This window comes from Globicephala melas, chromosome 17 (assembly GCF_963455315.2).
Source record: "Globicephala melas chromosome 17, mGloMel1.2, whole genome shotgun sequence".
Lineage (NCBI taxonomy): Eukaryota > Metazoa > Chordata > Mammalia > Artiodactyla > Delphinidae > Globicephala > Globicephala melas.
Window position 1 is genome coordinate 33,746,657 of NC_083330.1, and position 25,547 is coordinate 33,772,203.

General features: G+C 34.9%; 1 protein-coding gene and 1 non-coding gene across 4 annotated transcripts in view; one reads left to right on the forward strand and one right to left on the reverse strand.

Annotated features, from left to right (window-relative positions):
- Nucleotides 1-24,814, reverse strand: part of NBN (nibrin) — a 52,575-nt gene extending 27,761 nt beyond the window's left edge. For 2 of the 3 annotated variants that reach the window (XM_060287048.2, XM_060287047.1), the window contains exons 1-9: nucleotides 24,723-24,807; nucleotides 24,132-24,449; nucleotides 22,756-22,886; nucleotides 21,456-21,604; nucleotides 20,838-20,997; nucleotides 18,004-18,107; nucleotides 9,622-9,739; nucleotides 8,818-9,008; nucleotides 3,612-3,709 (exon numbers count right to left, since the gene is read on the reverse strand). In XM_060287048.2, the coding sequence (XP_060143031.1) occupies nucleotides 3,612-3,709; nucleotides 8,818-9,008; nucleotides 9,622-9,739; nucleotides 18,004-18,107; nucleotides 20,838-20,997; nucleotides 21,456-21,604; nucleotides 22,756-22,886; nucleotides 24,132-24,240 (1,060 nt within the window). In that variant the 5' untranslated portion in view covers nucleotides 24,241-24,449; nucleotides 24,723-24,807. Of the gene's footprint in view, nucleotides 1-3,611; nucleotides 3,710-8,817; nucleotides 9,009-9,621; nucleotides 9,740-18,003; nucleotides 18,108-20,837; nucleotides 20,998-21,455; nucleotides 21,605-22,755; nucleotides 22,887-24,131; nucleotides 24,450-24,722 lie in introns of all 3 variants that reach the window. The other variant, XM_060287049.1, reaches the window with a different exon arrangement.
- TRNAE-UUC (transfer RNA glutamic acid (anticodon UUC)) lies at nucleotides 16,703-16,775 on the forward strand. The gene has a single exon. It is a non-coding gene; the product is annotated as a tRNA-Glu (tRNA).
- Nucleotides 24,815-25,547: the final 733 nt, after the last annotated feature.

Below are 25,547 nucleotides of genomic sequence, written 5' to 3' on the forward strand. Positions count from 1 at the left end.
TGGTCTAGCAGTCACAAAACCCCAATTTTAGGATTGTCTTGGCTCTTTTATTTATGGGACCTTAACTTTTCTCAGCCTTGAGGTCTCTTACCTTTTAATAGAAAGATTAGATGATCTTTAAGGACCTTCTGGCCATAAATACATTTCTAACAGTGGATGATAAAATTTTGTTGCTCCACCCTAGCAAAGATAATCTTGTGTACCAATAACTTAGTTCAATTAAGCAAATATTTATACCAACTATAAACAAGTATTGGGCTTGGTGATGTCAGAGAAACCAAAATTAGTAAGAGTTTATAATCAGTCTAGTGGCTGAAAGACGCATGGAAACAACTGGCTATGCTTCAAAGTAGGAAAAAGTTCTAACTGGAATGCAAAAAAAAAAGTTACTGGGGTATAAAAAACCAAATTAATTAACCTGACTTGGAGAAGAGTTATGGGAGAGGAAAAAACCTAGAAAAACTTCACGAAAGAGGTGAGCATTTGTGGAAGGAGTCAGATTTTGAAGAGCAGTGCTAGCATTCTACGAACAAGGACCATGATGAGCAAGGTCAAGGAGTATGGCACATAAAAAAATATGGCGTATGTATTCTGTAGGGAAGTATATTAAAAAAGATGAGGATGGGAAGAGATAGGCTACAGCTAAACTGTTGAAGGCTCGAAAGTCTAGACAAAGGGCTCAGGGATTTATTCTATAGATAATAAGAACTAGTAAAAGTTTTTAGGAGAAGGGAAGGTGATTCTAGTGGCAAAGTGAAATATTAACTGTAGAGATGAATATGGAGGCAGGACCTTACTGAGGGCGGTTAGAACAGCCCTCAGGAAATAAAGACATGGAGGGTTAAATAGGGCAGTGGCTGTGGGAAGCGATGGTAGCAGACCTCTTGAGCAGAAGCTACAGAGGAACAATTTCAAGTCTTGTATGAGTAAAAAAATGACTTAAATTTATAGTCTGAGTGCCTCCTCCATTTATATAAAAGAAGGTTCCTCTCTAGTTCAGTCCTTCCCTAGTTTCTTGGAGTTTATATGACAAACAGGAGGTTAAAATCAAGCAAAAGAAACCAAAAAAATCTGATGCCTTGGCTGCATCCCAGAATATCCTGGAATACAGAGAATGTGAATTTGAATTTTAAAAAAATGTTTCTGAAGCATATAGCTAGTTGAGATTAGTTTTCTAAAAGAGAACAGAGGACAGTTGTTCCAAACAGGGACCTGGGACAAGAGGAGATACTCACATAGACCCAATGATTGTTTATTTTTACATATTTTTTGTTGTGTTGTTAAAGTCTGAAATTACACATAGCATTTTATTTTTTTCTGTAACAGAACAGAAATGCACAATCAACAAAATAGTATTTACAGTACATGCTATTTCTAAAGGGCTGTGGAGCTTTCTAATGGACAGCTTCTATAAGAATATGGCTCATTTTGGTATCCACATCAAAGTAGTTTTCTCTCTAAGAGAGGTTGAAGAGCTGGTCTTGACTTCTGACTCTAAGGATAAATTCTAAGAATGTTAGTCCTGAATTTTGAGGAAACATTCACCATATCACAATTATTATGGAAACTTCACAAGCTCTTAAAACTGTATTTGAAGGTTACCCACGTATAGACAGAAACATATCTAGTGTACTCATGGGAAAGGGTACAGATATCAGGCGAATAAACATTCTTAACCAAATCATAAAATCCAAGTACTAGTCTGTTTATCCTTTTATATCTGCTCCCAGTAACCCCTACACCATCAATCATAATAGCAGTGTAATAACATCATAAAAGCTTTGACTTCAAGAGTCAGTTTGAATCAAATTATTTGCTATGTGACCTCTGGCTAATTTCTTAACCTCTCTGTACATCAGTTCCCTCATCTATAAAATGCAAACAATGTCATCTATCTTAAAAGGATTGTTTTGCAGATTAAATTGTAATGCCTTGTGTAAAGCACATACTTCAGTCTCTGCAGACTCAAGAGACAGCAGCTATTATTACTAATCAGGAGGTACACTGTCCAATTCTATAGGTGCCATTCAGTGGGCTACAATGTAAATGATATCCCCTGGAGTGTATTATTACATAGTGCTGCCCTTACTTGTCTTTTAGCCAAAGTCCAATAACTGCTGACAAATAGCTATAAAAAGAACTTAGGAGGCAAATAAATGTTTAAAGAAATACCAAATGGATGCACACATAACTAGACAAAGAAAAGTTATGAGGAAGAATAAACGTAAAAATATCTAAGGTAAAAAAGCGAGAAGAAAAGAATAAATGAACCATCTTCTTGATGGCAACATCACCTTATCAAGAAAAGTAGGGGAATGAGTTTTAAAAAACCAAGGGGTAGGGCTTCCCTGGTGGCGCAGTGGTTGAGAGTCCGCCAGCTGATGCCGGGGACATAGGTTCGTGCCCCGATCTGGGAAGATCCCACATGCCGCGGAGCGGCTGGGCCCGTGAGCCATGGCCGCTGAGCCTGCGCGTCCGGAGCCTGTGCTCCGCAACGGGAGAGGCCCGTGTACCAAAAAAACAAAAAACAAAAAACAAACCAAGGGGTAATAGCTGCCCTGAGTAAACTGGCTTTTGTGATAGTCAACACTGAGATAATTATAATATGTATTCTTCATCTCTGTAAAATGGCATCACCACCCAACCAGCTACTCATGCCAAAAGATTAGGAGTTGTTTCTAAATCCTCCACAGGCAACATGTGCTGGGTCTAGTTCCAAAATTTGGCCTGAATTTATTTGCTTTTCTGCATCTCTACTACTACCACCATGGTCCAAGGCACCAGGCTCTCTCTCACCTGGACCTCCACAAAAGCTTCTACTCATATCCCCACTTCCATTTTGGACCCCTGGAATCCATTCTCCACGCAGACACGATTGTGATCTGTTCCTTCTACCTGGAATTCTGCTATCCATATCCTCCCATGGCTGCCTTTTCTCATCATTCAGGACGTGTGAGGCTCAAATATGACATCTTAAGTGAGACTGTCCCTGACTACCAATCTAAAATACTCCCAGTCACTATCACATCATCTTGTTTTAGCTTTCTCTTTGTACTTGTCCTTAACAGAACTTATCAGATGTGTTTGTTTGCTTGTTAACTGTCTGAATCCTGACTTTTAGAATATAAAGTTCACAGTAACAAGTATCTTGTTTACTTTATTCACCACTGTATCTTCAGTACTTACAACTGTGCCTAGTACTTGGCAGCCACAAATACTTATCGAATGAATAAATGAACAGATAAACATATGGCTTTTAAAAGACGGTGAAGATGGTCACCTGTGGCAAGTATAGTACATACATACAGGGACTTCCTTCGTGGTCCAGTAGTTAAGAATCTGCCTTCCAATGCAGGGGACGTGGGTTCGATACCTGGTTGGGGAACTAAGATCCCACATGCTGCGCGGCAACAAAGCCCGTGCGCTCTAGAGCCCATACGTTACAACTAGAGAGAAGCCCGCGTGCTGCAACAAAGATCCTGCGTGCCACAACTAAGACCCGATGCAGCCAAATAAATAAATAAATATTTAAAAAAATAATGGAGATACAGCCAATCAGCAATTTATAAAATAAAGTTGCTAAAGAATCAATAAAATAGTATTTTAATTACCTGTACTGGGCTGGCCCTGAGGATCACAGTAATTCTCTGTAGTAATGAAAATAACTGCCAATCCAATTTCTGCTTCAGGAATAGGTCTAAGACCTTGCCTGTTGGAATAAAATAGTTTAAGTATGATGATATATTAAAACTAACAACTTTTATTAAGATGATGTCAAACTGAATCTATCTTCCACCCCCCCCGCAAAGTGACATCACTATTTTATGGTACAGAGAGAACTGCAAATACCTATAGTACTAGCTTATTCACTGGAGCAATGTTACATTGGGCAAGTTCACCACCTTTTAGTAATTCAATTATTTCATCTGTAAAACAAAGGTCTAGAGTAAAGGATACAGATCCTTCCAGTTCTAAAACTCTGTAATTTTCAGAATAATAGTAATACCCAGATGAAGCAATAAAAAATATTTTTTAAAGCAAATCTATGGTTACTAGAATCCTAAGATAAAACTTAAAAGAGAGAAAAAGAGGGGAGAAGGATAAGGAGGGAGAAAAGTACAAAGAACTATAAATAAGCTACATCTATACGTATGTTAGTAAATCAAATCATTTTACCAAATTTACATGTATTAATGAATCTTCTTATTAAAGGAATCTTATGGTGAACCTATCTTCTGTTATTCTGTAATGTGAATAATGACTGATTTTATAAAACATAATTTAATATAACTTAATAATGCTACATAGAAACTAAACCTCAAATTTTAAGAGCTTTAAAACTCCTTTTAATACTTATTGTAGAGATATTTTAAGTGGTTGTAGTAGCTTAACAAGTCATTTTCAAATGCTTAACATTTGTTTTTTTGTTAAGTTTTTAAAAAGGTGATTCTAAAATGTATATGGAAAAATAAAAAGCCAAGAATAGCCAGGATGCTTCTGAAGAAGAGCAGAAAGAAAATATTTGTCCTACTAGATATGAGGACTTAAACTGTTATAGTAATTAAGACAATGTAGTAAACGTGGTATTAGTTTAAGAGACATATTGCTCAATGGAAAAGACGGCCAAAAACATTCCCATGCATGTAAGGTCCCTTGGTATAAAACAGAATCAATTCCAGATAGATCAAAAATAAATTTCAAAAACAAAATATCAAAATACTAGTAAAAATTAGTAAAAAATATAGGTGAATATCTTTTTGATCTATGAGTAGAAAAAGATTTCTTATACAAAAAGCACTGACTATGAAAGATTGTTAATTTTTAGGATATTAAAATTAAGGGCTTTCATTCATCAACACAATAAAAAGTTAATTTACAAAGTGGTAACAGATTCTGCAATCTTTTATGTAATCACATACAAGTGAAAAAAGGATTAATGCCAAGAATATATAAAAAACTCCTACAAATTAAAAAAAAAGGCACACAAATATGCAATTACCATATAATCCAGAAACTGCACTCTTGGGAGTTTATTCCAGAGAAATAAACACTTATGTTCACAAAGAAACCTGTATATGAATGTTCATATCAGCTTTATTTGTAACAAAAGCTGGAAAAATGCAGATGTCCTTCGATGGATGGATGACTCAACAAACCACAGTATATCCATACTACAGAATACGTAAAATATACATATGTATATGTATTTTAAGTGGCTGTAGTAGTCTAAAAGTTATTTTTCAAATGCTTAACATTCATTGTTTTATATGTATTAGTTTAACTTAGACTTGAACTCTAAGTGAATTTATAATAACACACAAAAAAAGATTTTAAAAAGTATTATCATCAAGTGATCACATACACCTACTTGTATTTCAGGCAATTCAAAATTGGTATTTTACTACCCTACTAATACTTTTGCAACTATACATACGTCATATCATGAAAATTAGTTATAAAAGATTGGCTATGTAAAACAAAATACACATTTAATGATGTTATAAGACATACATCATCTTAAATGGGGAAATACTGGAAGCATTACATTTAAAGTCAATAGTGAGATAAATGTGGTGGCTACTATCACCACTTCTATCCAACAGCTTTGGATGTCCCAGTTGGTCCAAAACCAAGAGAATAAAAGAGAGAGAGCAGTACCAGAGGCAAAAAGGATTAAAAAGGAGGAGAGAAATATTATTTATAGATGATATGGTTTATATAAAAAAAGACTATAAAGTATTAGAAATAAAAGGGGAGTCCAACGAGGTGGTGGGATATGAGATTAATATCAATGTCAGCTGAATTTCTATACATCAACAGTAAACTAGAAAATGTAATTAAAGAGACAATATCCATACCATGGTTATCCATACCATGAAACACTACTCAGCAATAAAAAAAGGATGAACTACTGATACACAAAACCCAGATGAATCTCTGAGGAATTATGGTGAGTGAAAATAAAAATTCTAAAAGGTTACATGCTGTATGATTTCATTTATATATCATTTTCTAAATAATAAATTTTAGAAATGAAGAAGAAATTAGTGGTTGCCAAAGTTTAGGGACATGGAGGGGGAGGTAGGGAGGGGTGTGTGGTTATAAAAGAACAACACAAGGGATTCTTGTGGTGATGGAACTGTTCTGTATCTTAACTATGGTGAATACATGAACCTACACATGTAATAAAATTATATAGAACTAAACACACACACATACACTACACACACAAGAACACATAAAACTGGGGAAATCTGTATTTAAAACAAAAAAAGAATACAATTATCCCAATAGAAAACTGGGCAAGAGACATGTATTTCACAAAGATGGAAAAATTAACATCTAATAAACTTTTGAAGAAACATTAACCATCACTGGTGATCAGGGAAATACAAATCCAAATCACAAGATATGATTATATATCCATTAAATTGGCAAAAATGATAGTCTGAAAATACCGAGTATTGAAAATGACGTGCATCTAACTTAATCTCTTATATACCGTGGGTGGGAGTATAAAGCGGAAAAGTTTGATACTGTTGAGTGTTCTAACCCTAGTAATGTAGTAATATATCCCAAAGAAAATCCTGCACAAGTACCAATAGGAAACATACAAAGATAATCTCAGTAGCAGTTTACAATAAAAATTTATTTAAAATAACTAAGTAAATAATTAGTGAACAAAATGAATGTGTATTATTTATAGTTCAGTGATGACGGTGTATCATGATCCAAAGATTATGATTCATTCAATTTTATGCAAAGCTATGGAACAGGTGAGAAGAGGATAAGGCAAAGGAGGAGAGGATAAAGAGAAAATAATTAAATTAGTAACAGGAAGAGTTCCCAAATATGGGCTAAGACATTGGGAAAATATCTCAGCAAGAACAAAAATCAGGGTTATATTGTTCCCCTAGACTTCTAATCTTTTTCAGAGATATTTAATTTTAATCACTGATTTCCTATACCCACTTCTGACAACTAATCAATAGCACCATGGCACTAACCCATCCCAATGTTGCCCTATTGTCTGAAATTCAGTCAATAGCTGACTTTACTGGTTTGATATAACTGTACCTTCAATTGCTATCAACGGCTTGGACTAAATGGACAGGTGTTATTTTAAGTGATAGTCTTTCTCAAACTGTAAAATTGTCCTCTCTCTATGACCAAATTGAAACAGGATCCAGAGAGTACAGAACAAAATGTCATCTCATGATCAAGTCACCAGCCTCTGAGCAACCTCCACTCCAGCAAGGCAGCAAGATGTAATGGTAAAGAGCATGGACTCTGGAACCAGACTGCATGTATTCACATCCTGGCTCCTCTGCTCGCTCCCTGTGTTCTACTCAAATCCCCTTTTGCCCTCTCTGCACAACGGGGAACATAGCAGTAAAAATACACATGATTGTATGAGGATTAAATGTCTTAATATATGTAGAACTCTTAGAACAGGACCTGCTACAGTATATAGTATTATGTAAGTAAGCTATTATTGCTATTGTTCAGCATGGCTTTTAAAGATTGGTAAACTGGTCATAAGTAAAATACTGCCTGAAAGAAGCCTTCTCTATTTAAAATAAACTTCTCCCCTCTGCCCTGTTATTCTGCTTTCTTATACACAGTTGTAATTATCTGTTTACTTGTAAGCTCCAGTGGTGGCAGGGTCCATAGCTATCTTGTTAACCATTATATTCCCAGTGCCTAAAACACAATAGAATCACAGTATATTTTGGTTGTAGTAGTAAGATGGTATTTTTGTTACACAAATATTTTCTTTTTCACAGCAGTTAACACATCTCCATTAAGCAAAATATTTATGGGACACATGACTGAAATTTTACTTTTTACCTCGGCAAACCCATTTTTAAAAAAAGCAGTCTTCATGGTCGGAAAGACTCCTGGGTCAGGAAAAATGAATACTGTGGAGAGCTTATTTTATGGACTTTTTAGACATATAAATACCCTGGGCCCTAACTATTTTTTTAAAATATTTATTTATTTATTTTGCCATGCTGGGTCTTAGTTGTGGTGTGCAGGATCTTCTAGTCGCAGCATGCAGGATCTTTAGTTGCAGCATGCAGGGTCTTTTAGTTGCAACATGTGGGATCTAGTTCCCTCAACAGGGATCGAACCCAGGCCCCCTGCATTGGGAGCGTGGAGTCTTAGCCACTGGACCATCAGCGAAGTCCCAGCCCTAACTATTTTTTACTAGGTGAATAGAAATTCAGTCAACGGACTGCCAAGGCTGATTTTTTTACTTTGTGCTTCAAAAATGCTAAGATTATTAACACCAGTAAAGAGTCCAGGAAAAAAATCCTTGCTTTAGTGCTTTCAAACTGCCTCCCCTCCACACTATTCTAGGATACTTGATACTTTTTTTCCTGCTTTCCCATAACAGCCTATATAGCCATAATAGCCTAATTTTCATACAAATTTTCGATGGGTAATAAACAAAGGAAAAATACATTCCAGGTTGAGGCTATTTCAGAACAATTTTACATTTGAGTTTTAACTTCCTCAACTACATATTCTAGAGAAAAACAAATACTGCTTTATTAAGAGAGGTATATTCTGCAAATTCTATTAAAGTAACAAAAAAGCAGCAGAAAATAAATATTGAGATAAAACTGACATGGATAAATATATTCTATTTCTAGCATACTAAGTCACAATAAATTTCCAAGTACCATACACAATAAAATCTTTACAATAATTCTTGTATATACCTTTACATTATTATGTGGAGTGCAAAAAAAGTTACCTATAAAATCACCTACTTGCCCTTTTTTTTAACTAATAAAGATAATTCTGTACCTCTGGAGTATATCCATAATTGAATGAATCCGTTTTTTCTGAGAGTCAGGAATTAAGGTCTGTGAATCTGTTATTCCTACATCAACAACACAAGTTCCAGGAGCTGAAAAGAAACTATCTTCTTCATTGTCTTCTGTTATCAACCTAGCATCTCCTCCTCCAAATACAACTGCTGCACTTAATTTTTTATGCTAAAAATGGAAAGAAAAAGAAAAAAAGTAATGAAATAGCCATAATTAATGTCTTGAATACATTCTTAAAATTATAAGCATTTGATTTGGGAAATAAAATATAAGCAGAATTGAAGAAAAATTGATTTTATAATACTTCCTGAGAGGACAATCTGAGCTTCCACTCTGAGAAAATCCCTAGTTCACCAGGTACCACTGCACCCTGGAATCCTTACATCATCTACAGCTCCTCTTCACACAGCACTGTAACTGTGGGCTTACTTGCATGATTTTTCCACTTGCAACATTAACTCCTGGAACTGTCATTTCAGCACACAGAAGACATTCAACAGCTGCTTACTAACCGAACAAGTTAGAACTTAAACCAAAGTTTTTGGTCTCCTCCCTGTACGTATTTATATAAACAATTAATAAGCCAATTAAGAGATATTAAGAAATGCCATAGTCATATACATGAACGCTGGGCAAGTTCTGGTGCCTGGGCAGTTTTTTATTTCACTTCACACTTCTACACAAAATCTCAAAAGGAAGTGTATTAACAACTATTGACAACAGTAATAATTTATCCTAGTTTATAACATTTTCTTTACAAAAATTTAGCTTACAACATTACCTGTTTGGCATTTAGAAAGACAAATGTTTTCCCTTTGAAGATTTGTTTTCTTTCCTGTCGTTCTGACAGATCAATATTTTTACTTCCAATAACTGGTTCATCAATAGGTGGGTAAAAACTATAAAAAATAAAATAAAGTACATTCTAATTATACCCTACACTGTATGTATGTATAATCTAATGTATAACATTAGATTTTTAAATGGAATGGCAATCTAGACACTAGAAAGGCTTAATTTCCATAATACCATTATATTATTAAAAAATTAAGAGTTTTATCTGGGACTTAAGGACTCATAATGAGATACAATTAAATATATATGAATCAAACAACTTATGTAAATTACAAATAGTTAAGAGAGAAAAAAGTACTTAAAAAGTTTTTTAAAAAAGTAAAAACAAACCAAAAAAAAACCCCAAAACCAAATGGTTGAAACATCATCCATTAAAGATCAAATTCTATTAGCATGCTGTGCTTGCTTAGGAACCAGTAAGTATTAGTAATAATGTTCATATTGTAATTCTATGAACTACTGCTGTGTTTTGTTACAACTCTCTTTGGAGAAGCTCAGGGAATTTTAAAACCTACATTTTGTGAGTTTAAATAAAATTCCCAAAGATTTAAAAATACAATCTTTTAGCTCTTTAATGTAACACTATAAACACATCTTAATCATCCATAGAGATTAGGGAAAAGAAGAAAATAGAGAAGTAAAATCAACAGATAATTCAGTTCATATAACTTTCTATATAATCAGATCTTTTGTTACAGCTATTCATAACTGAGCAGACTTTTAGTTTCTCTCTACCTTCTAGTAAAAACTATTAATGTTCATGGATAGAAAGGCTCGATATTGTCAACATGTCAGTTCTTCCCAACTTCATCTATAGATTAAACACAATCCCAGTAACTCCCAGCAAGTTATTTTGTGAATGTTAACAAACATTCTAAAGTTTACATGGAGAGGCAAAAGACCCAGAACAGCCAACACAATATTAAGGAAGAAGAACGAGGTTGGAGTACTAACACTACAGAATCCAAGACTTAATGTAAAGCGGCAGTAATCAAGAGAGTGTGGGACTTCCCTGGTGGCGCAGTGGTTAAGAATCTCCCTGCCATTGCAGGGGACACAGGTTTGAGCCTTGGTCCGGGAAGATCCCACATGCCGCAGAGCAACTAAGCCCGTGCGCCAAAACTACTGAGGCCCGCGCCCCTACAGCTCGTGCTCCGCAACAAGAGAAGCCACCATGATGAGAAGCCCGCACACGGCAACGAAGAGTAGCCCTCGCTCGCTGCAACTAGAGAAAGCCCGCGCACAGCAACGAAGACCCAAAGCAGCCAAAAATAAATAAATTAAAATAAATAAATAAATAAATAAAAGATTAAAAAAAAAAATCCGCCGGCCAACGCAGGGGACATGGGTTCGAGCCCTGGTCCGGGAAGATTTCACATGCCACGGAACAACTAAGGCCGTGCGCCACAACTACTGAGCCCACATGCCACGACTACTGAAGCCCACGTGCCTAGAGCCCGTGCTCCGCAACAAGAGAAGCCACTGCAATGAGAAGCCCTCACACCGCAACGAAGAGTAGCCCCTATTCGCCGCAACTAGAGAAAGCCTGCTCACAGCAACAAAGACCCAACGCAGCCAAAAAATTTTAAAAATTAAAAAAAAATTTTTAATTAAAAAAAAAAAGCATGGTACTGGCAAAAAGATAGACAAATAGATCAGTGGAGGAGAATGAAGAGCCCAGAAATAAACTCACATAGAATCAATTCTGATCTTTTACAACAGAGCAAAGGCAGTACAATGGAGCTTAGTCTTTTCAACAATTGGTGATGGAACTGGACATTCACATGCAAAAAAAATGAATCTAGACCCAGATCTTACACTCTTCACAAAAATTAACTCAAAATGGATCATAGACCTAAACATAAAATGCAAAACTATAAAACTCCTGCAAGATAACACAGGAGAAAATCTAGATGACCTTGGATATGGAGATGACTCTTTAAATATAACACCAATGGCTTCATCCATGAAATAAATAAATGATAAGCTAGACTTCATTAAAATTAAAAAGTTCCACTCTGTAAAAGATAACATCAAGAGAATGAGAAGACAAACCACAGACCAGGAGAAAACACTTGCAAAAGACACATCTGACTGTTATAAAAAATATACAAAGAACTCTTAAAATTCAACAAGAACACAAACAACCTGATTTTTAAAAAGGGCCAAAGACTTTAGTAGATACCTCTCCCAAGAAATAGAGAGAGCAAATAAGCATATGAAAAGTTGCTCAATATTATATATCATCAAGGAAATGCAAATTAAAACAAAGAGATACCACTACACACCTACTAGAATGGCTAAAATCTAGAACACTGATCCCACCAAATGCTGGTGAAGATGTAGAAGAACAGGTACTTTTATTCATTGCTGGTGGGAATGCAAAATGGTACAGCCACTTTAGAGGACACTTTGGCACTTTCCCACAAAACTAAGCACATTCTTAACCATATGATCCAGCAGTCATGCTTCTTGGCATTTACCCAGAGGAGATGAACTCATGCCATAACTTGGAAGCAACCAAGATGTCCTTCAGTAGTTAATGAATAAATTAACTGTGGTACATTCAAACACGGAATATTATTCAGTGCTAAAAAGAAATGAGCTATCAAGCCATGAGAAGACATGGAGGAAACTTAAATGCATATTACTAAGTGAAAAAGGCCAATTTGGAAAGGCTACATATTGTATGATTCCAACTATATGACATTCTGGAAAAGGCAGAGCTATGAAGACAGTAAAAGATCAGTGGTTGCTGGGAGTTGGGGAAGTGGAGGGATGAATAGGTAGAGTACAGAGGGTTTTTAGACAGTGAAAATACTCCATATGATACTATAATGATGGATATATGTCATTCTACATTTGTTCAAACCCAAAGAATGTACAATACAAAGACTGAATCCTAATGTAAACTATGGACTTTGGGTGATTATGATGTGTCAATGTAGGCTCACCGATTGTAATAAATGTGCTACTCTGGTGGGGGATATCAATAATGGGGTAGGCTATGCATGTGTGGGAGCAGTGGGAATACAGGAAACCTGTACTTTCCTCTCCATTTTGCTGTGAACCTAAAACTGCTCTAAAAATTAAGTCTTTAAAAAAGATTTTAAAAAAATTACTAAAGCATAATGGTGATGATGAGGGGACAATGTAGGATGGGGGGGAATCTGGACAGTCACTAGAGTTAACTATCCACAGAGAGCAACATCCAATATGACAAAAATGTTTTGGTCATAAGAGTCACCATCCAGCATTTTAGAACTAATTTCCTTACATTTCCCTCCTCCCACCCCCCAGATTTCTCCTTGGAAACATACATTATCTCATACAGTAAGCTGTCATGACTAAAATTTTATTAATTAAAAAAAACTTTTATAACTGACTAAACCACAAATGCATGGGTTTTAATCTGCTAGATTACTAATGGATGTTTTAAGGCTATTTTAAAGTAGTGATTCCTAGAATCTGCAATGTCAAATGACTGAGTTATCTGCAGGTAAGAGCAGATTTAGTTGGTAGGATGGAATGCAAACCCGGGGAGTTATTGCAGTTTTCTAAATAACTGACTTTAAAATTCTGTTTATTCTACTTTTAAACACATACAGAAAATAGTGGAAACTATTTTAACTATTAATTAAATCTACAATGAGAAAATAGGTAGCACTAAAAAATTAACAGGCATTCTAATTCATAAATAGGAAAAATTTTAATATCTCTTCATCAAACACCTTACATCCCTTTCAAGAAAATTCTTCCGTAGCTTATACTTCTTTTAGTGTAAAAGGCTTCATATATATACAAATGGGTGTTTACAAATTAGTCTACATAGTAATGTAACAACACTAGATTATTGGGCCAGTCTCAGACAAAAATAGAATGTAAATGTTTAATACATACATATGACTGAGTAAATGTGAGATTCCTACTGCTAATGACTAAAATAGCATTTTAAAATTATCTGCAGCTTTGTGTTTTTCACATTGTCATTCTTAATTTTGCCACAGATAACAGATAACAGTTAACTACAGTTTAGTTCAATGAAGAGTGAACATTTGTTATACCAAGTCACATTCCATGAGAATGATATGCAATTAGCTTTCCAGAGTTCTAACTTTTATTTGTGTGATTCTTTGATGTTTGGTTCCTCTACTAAGTGCCAAGATGGCAGAAACTGTAATGCTTTTTGGCTCATCATTATATCCTCAGGTCTATCTTGCCTGGTTCAATAAATATTTAATAAACCGGCAGTATAAAACAGAAATAAAAATTTCACCTAATAAATTAGAAGTAGACAGAAAGTAAAAACATCCCTCAATACAAATGTGAGTATTAAAATTCTGGGACTAGAAAAATGTATTTTGGTTTTCTTTTAAAAATATTGGTAAATTTGAGCCCCAATACTCAATAAGACTGATCTCGAAAGGAAAAAAACCCACCATATTATCAAGAATCGAATCAAATGTTGGAGTCATACATACATATACATATATATGATATATATATATGATATATATATACATATATGATATATATAATACAGTGACAAATAATAGACCATGTTCTGGAACTTCATATACGCAGAAAAATCTTTCTCTCTTTAGTAGTATTAAGGATGAAAACAAGAAAGGAGAGACTAGTGATAAATGTGAAGAAAACATCATTAAAAAGTCAATATTTCTGAAAAATTACATTCTAGAAGTTTTAAAGCATCACTGAGGCTATAGTGATTTGACAGCTAGTAATAAAATTGGAAAACAGTAAATTAACTTGGCAGAGACCTAGGTTAGAGGCACACTGCCTGAATACAAGAATACCACAAATATAAAGTGACCTCTAACTTCTATAATGAAAAAATTAAAACATTTTTTGGCATACTTACACAGAAACTTCAAGAGCTACAAATAAAATAATTATGCTTTATTATGTAGTAACTGGTACATATTATTCACAAATTCTATAAAATATTAATCTAGAAATATTGACTTTTTCCTATGTACATTTTATAACTTTATATAAATTCTTCACATGATGTTCAATAAATTTCATCTAACTCAGAGCACATCATTTTCACTTCTGTCCCAAGATTTTCCAAATACAGAATTTTTCTGAATTCATGTATAATTCTGGCCATGGAAACTATTCCAAGCCACAATATTTCTTTGCCCAACATCTGGATAGCTGTTTATTTCATTAGTTCCAAAGGTACCTGTTCATGATTTCATGATTTTTTTTGGTGATCTCCAAAAGGTTTGAATTACATTGGCATCCACACCTTGTAAATCTGAGCTTGTATCTCCAGGAAAAAAATCTCTAGTGTGTGTTAAATTTCTTTGCTTTAAATTTTAATTGATTATTTAAGGTCAACTCTATAAGCTTCCTAAACTTTCATTTACCAAGATTGTTTCATGCTAATGTGTCTCTTGGGTCTGAGATTTTATTACAAGCTAATAAGTTAACCTATTCCTCTTTCATGGATGCTGACAGAAGACACAAGACTCCTGGGTCAGAGACAAAGCAAGCAGCAAGCCTCAGTGTGTTTGCAGCAGGTCTCCTTCCATGCCAAGTCCCCTGGGGATGACACAGAAGGTACATACCATGGGTTGTGTTACAGGAGAGGTATATACCATGGGTAGTGTTACACTGAACTTGGGAATCCACCCATTTTATAACAAGCTATAAGCAGGCCTGCTCTCTGTCCTGGGAAGGAGATATTATCTCATCCCTCCAGGTTTCTCACTGCAAACATAACCCTGAGAAATGGCCTGGGTATAGGGTAGTCAGGGCCTTTCATTCTTGGCATAACCAGCAAGTTTTGTATGATGTAAGGACTCTCTCTCCCAACAGTGTTTTCTGAAAACAATGCTGCTTGTTGTTTAAAATAAACTGAGAAAGGGAAACTCCCTTTTTCTCTTGAGGATCATTTTTTTTAACATTCAGACATATATAATATTTTAATGAACTTCCTTTATTAGAGCACAGAGTATCAAAATTAAATACTTCTTTTAAATGTAATCTAAAAATGACTTCATCTACATTGGTACTTTGATAACAGTATAGGAAAATTAGGTATCACAAACCACATCAGGTACTCTATCTTAATCCTTCACTTACTCTGTTTCGTGGTAACAGTGCAAAGATGCAGACATAACTGTACCAAAAAGGACTACACATTTTGTTAGGTAAAAATATAGTATGCCTCCTAATTTAAATTCAGGACTAGTGATAATGCTTTTACAGAACTAAAAGAACAGGTAGTTACGTAATAGAAGAGCCACCACAATTTATCTCATATCCCTTTTATAACCCATCCTACTACTATTTAATATCTTAAATTTAATCATTTAATTGAGTACGGAGTCAAATTAGTCTTCAACAAACATATCAAAATGGATCCCAATAAGTATAGCAATCTATTTAGGCAAAAAACTACGTATTTTAAAATAGTATTAAAAACTTGATTATCAGTTGCCATCATCAAACATGAACTAATGTAATAGTCTTTCCTGGTTAACACTGAATTAGGAGTTAGTGAACAATCTTAGAGTAGGGATGTTTTATTATAGTCATCTAAGTTAATACAATCGCAAATTGAAGCCAGAAAAAAACTATGCCTAACCTAAAGTAAAAACAACAAAAACCCAAAAAACCAAGGTTAAATACACCTGAGAATCTGAACAAATAAGCAAGAATCAATGACTAATTCTAAAAACTCTAAGACCATAAAACATATCACCAGTAGTAAAAATTCAGACCCCTCCACTCTTAAGTAATCTAGAATTAACAATGGTTTATTATCTGTAACAAGAGTCATTATTTATAGGATTTATCAACTTTTCTAGGGAGGGTCATAAATAGGCTTCAGGGAAAAATGTAATTCTGTTGAAATACTATGTAAGTTGGTAGTAAGTGAAGTTTCTAGAGGAGAGACCAGTGCTTTCATTTTCTCACAGCGGGTCTAGGACTCAAAAAAGGTTAAGAATCATCTATTTTAAAATCTCGAGAATTCCCTGGTGGTCCAGTGGTTAGGACTCTGCATTTTCACTGCCAAGGGCCCAGGTTCAATCCCTGGTCAGGGAACGCAGATCCCACAAGCCACTTGGTGTGGCCAAAAAATAAATAAAATAAAATCTGAAGATCTCTTTCCAGAGGAAAGCATATTTTCCGTTAACCAGATTATAAAATACACGAAACCTCCCAAATGAAAATGAAAAACAAAGAGAAAAATCTGATATTCAGTTACTTTTAAAAGCAAATACATATTATCAGGTATAAATAGTTCCTAAAAATATATGTACTGGGCAAATTAGCTTATAATAGCTAGTAATATTTTTAAATTGGTAATAAAATACTTAGCTTGAATAGGTAATACTTAACTTAAATTGGGTAATAAAATACTTAATTTGCATAGAATTTTAGATTTTTAAAACGTTCTCAAATCTGTTATGCCATATAGACTATAAGCTACTGACATACATTTTAAGCAAGCATGTTCTTATGTTGACTAAAAACACCCACCGTTTTACAGTCACCAGTATTTTAACCATGCAATCTAAAAAGAAAAATCACAAATATCTTCCTCCTCAACCATAGCTTATACTACTGCAAACATTACTAATACAATACATACAGTGGATAGATCCTTTAGTCTGGTGGTTCACAAATTTAGCAGAGCATCCAAAAAATTAAATAATCAAGCTACTATGAATCTTCCCAGATATTGCAATTAGCTACACTTCTTTTAATAAGCACCTATTATGATGCCAGGCAATATGCTCAGACTTTATGTATGCCACTAGTTAAGATAAATAATACTTATACTAATACTAATAATACTGAATACTTAGACACTCAGCAGGACAGGTATTAGTCTCATTTTTCAAAGGAGGTAACTGACACTTAGAAGAAATCAGCTCAATTCCCAAGGCCACAGCGCTGTTAATATTCTGGCCCAGGACTCTGAGGCTCCACAACAGGGATGCTGCACCACACAATTCCTGGTGTCCTGCATGCATGATGCCCAGCATTGGCATGTGTGCTCTACTGATTTCACCTCTATGCTATTACTGTCCTTCAATATTTTCCTTTTAATATTGGCACATATGTAACATGTGTTTCACAGAGATAAGAACAATCAACAAAGAACTGGGAAACTTTCTTCACATACTAACAAGAAAACTTCATTAATAATACTGAACTGTAACATTACATCCTGAAATAGTCAATAAAGAGGGAATTAACCTAAATAAAACCAGTGCTATCATATTTTGTATGTCATATTTTATTATATTTAAAATAAGCAATATACCTTTCAATTTCTGGAGGCTGTTTCTTGGACTGAACTGTTTTAAGAAATTCAGTAAAATATTCTGGTTTTACAATCGGACGCCCACAAATGAGTGCACATATTGTCTAAAAAGAAGAAAACATGTGAATACATATACTCACACCCTAGTTTTTTTAAAGATGTAAGTTATAGACTACAAAGAGGCTGTTCTATTCTGTTTTTCCTCCTGTCTCTCTAAATTTATAAAGGAGACACAATCTATAAAACAGAAGTCAGTACTGGTCACTGCCTAGTTTTAGTATAAAAATCCCTGTATAATCACTTGATTATTAGAAGCTACCAATTACAATACAGGGGGGGACAGATTGGGAGTTTGGGATTGACATATACACAATGCTATATTTAAAATAGATAACCAATGAGGACCTACTGTATAGCACAGGGGACTCTGCTTGATATTCTGTAATAACCTAAATGGGAAAAGAATTTGAAAAAGAATAGATACATGTGTATGTATAACTGAATCACTTTGCTGTACACCTGAAACTAACAAGGTTGTTAATCAGCTATACTCCAATATAAAATAAAAATTAAAAATAAACAAACTGTGGTAACTACAACTCATGTAAGTCAGAATCCTGCAAAGCAAAGGCCTATATGCTAAAATAGCAATAAGACTGTTGAAATAACAAATAAATGTAACATACAGGCAAGTAGCAATAAACAATAAACAATCATTATTAAAGGTGAAAAAAAAGAAGTTACCAATTACAATATTAATTTAAAAACTGCCTGGGGAGGGCAGAACAACATAACATAAAATACAAGTCAATTTAAAAATGTATACCATTTTAAAAACATTAAAATGTACATCTTAGAATTAAGGAAATGTAATGTCTGCCCTAGAGAAGACAGTAACAAGAGATAAACATGAGAGAGTTCTTTCACCTTAATTGCCTTTCAAACTGATTTTAATTATGGAATAAAGTCTTTTTAAGAAAGTAAATAAAGGAATAACTCTTTAGTGTTGGACAAAAGCTGAAAATAAGTATATACAGATGGAGTGGGGGAAGAAACTTCAACTAGCAAGTGAATTAAACTATAAGCCTCAAATAAGATGTATCCACAAAATTTGAGACAGATTAAAATATACCATCACTGGCAATGAAAATAAGATTCAGCATAATTCCAGGAAATAATACAACTAAAGAATTGGTAAGAATGCTTCTAATAAACATGGGAAATTACCTAAATGTGAGCAAGCAATTTAGGGTATCTCTCAAGAATGAAATCTGAAAGTTATGAACCTCAAATATGAATGAAATAATTGACTTCTTGCATGAAGCAGTAATGTGCAATTCAACACTGGACTGAGTAAACTCCAATACATGTGATCCTGGGCAAAGGATTCAATTGCTCCATGCCTCAGTTTCCTCTTCAGAAAATAAAAACTGAACTGAATGCTCTTTAGGTTACCTTTTGGTTCTAACATTCAACAATTTTAAAAACATAAACTAACCTGTATTTTTGGAAAATTTACTAAAAAAATAATATAATGACAAATATTTTTTGCACACGATTGATCATAAATATTGAAAAAGGAGTATTGCTCTGCAAGCCTTTGTTGGTATATATACAGTACTCTCTAATATCCAGGGACTGGGTGGCCATTAGCATCCTAGTCACTGGAATACTGTGTACTATGGTAAATGGATCCTAGTTTCCAGGTCTGTCACAGACTCAGTAAAATATCTTTCAAGACAATCTAACTGCCTTTGCTCTTATTTCATACCCACCAAGCAATGGCATGATTACCTATTCCATTTCTCAGGTACCTTGGTATCTTCAAGAGGACCATGTTGGAGTCTACATGTAAATATTCTGGTCACTATAAAGATACATCCCTACTATAAACTAATAAATGGACATTTTGAATTATGAATCTATTATTTGGGTTTATTAGCATAAATTACTATTCAGGAGGCTAATCACTCTGTTGAATTTATAAATCAATTTCATAAACTTACAAAGATGAAACAATTTTTGATCCAAGTTTAACATGAGGTTCAATTTGAACAGCAAGCCTTTCTCTATGACACCTATTTAGGTATAAGACACATATTCTAATTTAATTAATTATATATTAAAGGATTTTTGTATCATTGAATAAAGGAATCTACTGTTGCTTTTCACTATAGATATTAACCTAAAACAATCTCACATATCTATAGTCAACCTGCTGAAGGAGACGAATCACCTCCCAAAATCATTCTTCAATTAGTTTTGGATTAACCAAATCTGAAGATGATGCAAAGTCTGAAACATCCCAAAATATATCACTGCTTTGACAAATAACATATATCTACATATCTCTAGATTGTGACAATACATTAAGGTAATATTGTAAGAACGTAAAGTCTTTGTGATTAGGGTCTAAAGCCAAATAAGAACTAAAGAAAAGAGCATGAAAATATGAGATGGTATCAGAGACTGGAGGAAGGAAAGACATGAGCTGCTAACTTTGAAGATTGGCAGTTGATCTCTAATTGCTTTGCTTTTAGACTGAAAACACAAACTATAGGCTGTAATAACTTCTTGGTGAAAGGATAATATAAATCATTTAAATGCTAAATCAATATCTGAAATATAATTTAATGTGCTTTTGCTTGCCCCATTCTAGCCTATACGGTAGATATGGGATTCATTGGCATATATACATCTACAACTAACAGTTCTGATAGTTTTAAAGCAAGTGACTTTTAAAACATCCGTGTATAGTGGGTAAAGGAATAAACTTAAATTCAGAGAACTTACTTTAACATAACAACAAGAACTTACTTTAACATTCAACTTACTTTAATGGTAACTTTAACTGATGTCATGACAAGGTGAGTACATTCCTCTGTCCAATTGTTTACAGTAAGTCCTCCAAGTTGCAATACAGCTTGACTTAAAGCAGTTTTCCCAGAGACATCTAAACAAGAAGAGCACGCAACCAAAGGTTCATACTCTACTCTGTAAATGAGAATAAGTTACACAAAGTTATCATAGTTATAGAGATGGCAACTTATGGTACTTTAAACTTGAAGCTCACATCATATGCTGTTATTTTAATTTTTATTAAATTAGTTACTAAACTTTCTAACTTATGAAATTATCACTTCCTAAGTCTTAAGTCGCAATTAAGAAAAAAACAGTGATCAAAGTTTAACATTATACTTTGACCTATGCAGAATCAAACAAAAGTAGCTCCCATCAAGGTTCTTAGGGCCCACTCAAACTCTCATTCACTCTTTTCACTATCTATGATTAATAAAATGCACTAACCACGTGTGGTGCAAAGTTCACCACTGTCCTAAGTAGGAACTAAATAGACTGGTCCCAATTCATTATCCATAAATATCCTTTTCCTTTAGAATCTGATTGGTACAAAATAAAGCTGTCCATTTTAATATCAATTTAAAAATTCTTACCTAAATTTACTTTCAAACACTCCAAAGGTAACTCTATCCCCTGTCTTCAAAATTCGGGAAAGGCCATTCTGCATTTTTTCCTCATTAACAAAGGTACCATACTTAGAATTATCTTTTATTGTCAATATAGGGATTTCATCTGTTTGACTCTGAAAAAAAAATCAATACATAATTTAAAGTCTCTTACTGCTCAGTAAATACTATTCCTAAGGGGAAAGGTTTCAAAACAAAAGGTTGATAACTTCTGGAATAGGTGATAGGTGGCTAACCTCCCAACACAGTAGGCAATAGAGTTATTGTTTTGGTTGCAAGCAAAGAATGATCACTCAACTAGCAATTAAGAGAAAAATGTCAATTCCAGAATCACTCCTCTTAGAACATACATTTTCTTTATTTTTGTAAGTCAGGGGAGATTTTCCTGACCCCTCATAATTTGAGAATTGTTTGCTTTTGTACAGGCTGTTTCATGTATAACATGACAGCTTCATTCCTAAGGTTTTTGTTTTTTTTAAAATTATCAAAATCACATAGTAAAAATCAGTCCAATGCAAAAAGGCTAGAGTGTCTGACTTGCAGTAACAATTTTTTTCTTTAGTATTTTCAACAATGTTTTTCTATACCTAAAAGAATACAGACACAAAACCTAAATATTACTGAACAGATCCAGTATTTGCCAACATGCAGTCTTTGCTCAAAATAATGGCTTTTCTTCCTTAATTACCACCAGCATTACCATGAGCACAGCTATTTGTATATATTTATATTACTTTTACAATCTACCTTTATTATTAAAACAACCAACACACCAAAACAAACTCAAAGCCATTCAAAGGAGCTGTGGGGCATATACAACAGCTGTTTTCCCTAGTAAAGCAATCAATTTCCCTTGTGAAAACCTAAGATATACAGGAAACACCAGTGTTCATATGGCTGCATTAACTCATTAAAGCAGGAGTCACGATGGTCTATTCACTGTTCTATTCCCAGGCTTTGGCACAGTGACTGACACACAGTAAGCACTCAATAAATGTTCAAGTAAATAAATAGAAATATGTTCTACTTCCCCTGAGTTTCTAAATCACTAAAACAAATAGTAAAATACTGAAACAGAAACTTCAAATCTTAAATAAACAAATATCACCAGTACCACTGCCCAAACGTCCTTAATTTTGTTAACATTTAAAGAAAACTAACAGCTTTATAAAAAAGTCTCCCAAACTCTCTTACATATACACCAAGGTAAACTTTTGTGATTTCAATCCTCTTACTGTCAGCTAGTGAAATAAAATTAGTAACTTACCAGGTTAGTTACAGAAAAGTTAACAGTTAATACAGCATGATTTCGGCTGATTGACTGATCATCTTCAATTAGAATGCCACAGTTTTTCCTTCCAACAATGTACTCAACACCAGCCAAAAGTCTGTATGGTTCTAAGAGAATTTTTTTAAAAAGTAAATTAACAGGTACACACATACATAAACATGTATTTAAGATATACATATGGCAAATATTTAAACATTTTTATTTTGCTATTTAAAGGCTAATAATCAACTTTACATAAATCAAACTTGTGTTTTCCAGTAAAGCCTCACTGAAGGAGGCAAATCTAAATAGATAGAAAGCTCTACCATTTTTCTAACAGGAAAACAATTTTGTCAATGCTTGCCCAAATTAACTTATAATTTAATGCATTACCAAATAAAATCACAACACTATGTTTGGAGCTTGATAAGCAAATTCAAAATTCCATCAGGAAAATATAATGTGAAAAACTGTCCAGAAAAATGTGAATATTTTGGGAACTTCCTCTACCAGGTTGTAAAATATGCCAAAGTGAAAGCAGTTAAAAAGTATGGTATTGGATCAAGAGTAAAAAATATAGATCAATGCAAGAAAAGTCCAGACCAGATTCAAGTGCATAATTTGGGGATTTTGTTTTTTTTATGTTAAAGGTAGCTTTTAGAACAACGTGAAAAGGTTATTAGTTTAAAAAAAATTTGGAAATCACAAATTGTTGGAAGAACAGCATGTACGTTGAAGACTTGTAGAGTTTAGTCTGGTACCACTGGAGTGGTAGAGTGATTAGGGCAAATAAACTAGACAAGTAGAAAGGAGTCCAGGTAAACCTTGACGAGACCTGGATTATATTTTATTAATCAGATTCTTAACCTAGAGTGGACTCTTTCAACAAAAATCTTTTGTGTTGGTTTCCCTACATTTTTCTTAGAAGGATGGAACCCCATAGCCTCCATCTGATTCCGAAAAGAGTTCAAGATCCCCCAAAAGTTAAGAATGCCACCCACTGGCACTAGGGGCATTTTTCTTCTGCTGCCTCCTTAAAGGAACTCAAAGAGCCAGCCACAGGCTACAACTGTTTCTGGAAACTGTTCCTACTGTGTTACACCTCACAATGCTCCAAGTCCACAGTGAAACTTGATCTTTGAGTCTCTATACTTTTTAGTATCTACAGTATTATTACAGTATTTATTTTCCTTACCATTAGTTTGCCCTCTCCATACTTCCTTACACTGTCAGTCCATTTAGCCTCTACGTAGATCTTTTCTTCACTCATAACGTAAACTTCCGGAGGGCAAGGCCAATCATAGGCTACAACTGCTTATCTATCAACTAATAAGTGCTTACATATATTAGGCAACCAATTTACATGCAATTACCATTTTCCGCTGCTAGAAATGCAGAAAAAAATTTTTTCAGTTGTTGTGATGACAAAACGGTAAAAGGCTCCGAAACGAAACCAAAATTATGCTTTCCTGTAGCTGCCATTTACACAAGTCATCTCCGTGGCTCCTCACAATGCGCTCAAGACAGAGTCATAGAGTCTTCCAGACTGTTAACTTATTCTGGATGTTTCCTCAAAAGCTTAAAACGCTAGATGTCGTAACATATACCCGGCCAAGACTCAATCCGGAAGACCATTTAAGCCCAGGTCAGAGCTAGTCCCGCCAGAGGAGTTGGTCCCAACCACGGAGAACCTGGCGGTAGACCGGGAGGAAAGGACCCGGCGGTCACTAAACGGCCCAGTGTCGCATGCCTCCTCCCCCCGTCAGACCAAAGCCTGGTTCGCAAGCACTGCGCACCCGCCGAGAAAGACTACGCAGTCCCCACACAACAAATGCGCGGCTTTCGCACCAGCTTTCGCAGTCTCCCTGGGCGAGAACGGTCCGAAAGTAACCATCCGCAAACCCTCTGCCCACCGCATCTGCTCCCGGGAAATCGGTCCCCGGACATCTCCCTACCGCCCTTACCTCGGGCAGGGCCCGCAGCTGGGAGCAACTTCCACATGGCCTGGAACACTAGGGTCTGGCCGATGCGCGACAGCGTAACCGCGGCTGCCCGACGTGCGCGGCCGCAGCGCCTGCGATTGGCGCAGACTCCGGGACGTGCGCGCTCCTGGAAGCCACACCTGCCTAAGAAGAGGAGGGATAGACAGAAGTGCGGCGTTGGCGCCTAGTCGCCACCCTGGGGTTAGGAAAGGAATAGCGTAATGTGTATTGAAATGTGCTGTCTTAAAAGGATCCCATTTTAAGGTGTTCAATGAATACAAGATTATCGATTTCTTTTCTGATTGTGAATGGAAATGATTTTAAAAATCAGCTTCAAAGCAACGTAAGGAAACTTTCTAATTAAAGATATTAACGTAGTGACCAGTTACGTATTTCCATGCATTTGCAATTGCTTAAATTGCGGCCATTCCTTCGTATGGATCCTAATGATTGTGATAATTATGGTGAAGATAAGTATTTCACTCCAATTATTTTTACTCTTCTCCAAGCTCAGATAAAGTTCTCCTAATTTCTCTGTTTCATAATGTTGCACTTTCATCTAATCAGTAGCTAAGTACTGGGGAGTCTATCCGTCCTTTCCATTTCTACTTGTACCAAGCTGGTGCAAGCTCTTCTCTTAATGCTATAGTAGCTTCCTAATCCTTCACCATCCACCTCCTGCACTAATCCATCCTACAGTCTACACACTACAAAGTAAACACCCTAGAGTACACTTCTGATGTGTAATAATTCACATAATTTTTGGTTTTCAAAAGCATTCTGAAATGAGAAGGAAGAAAGATGTCA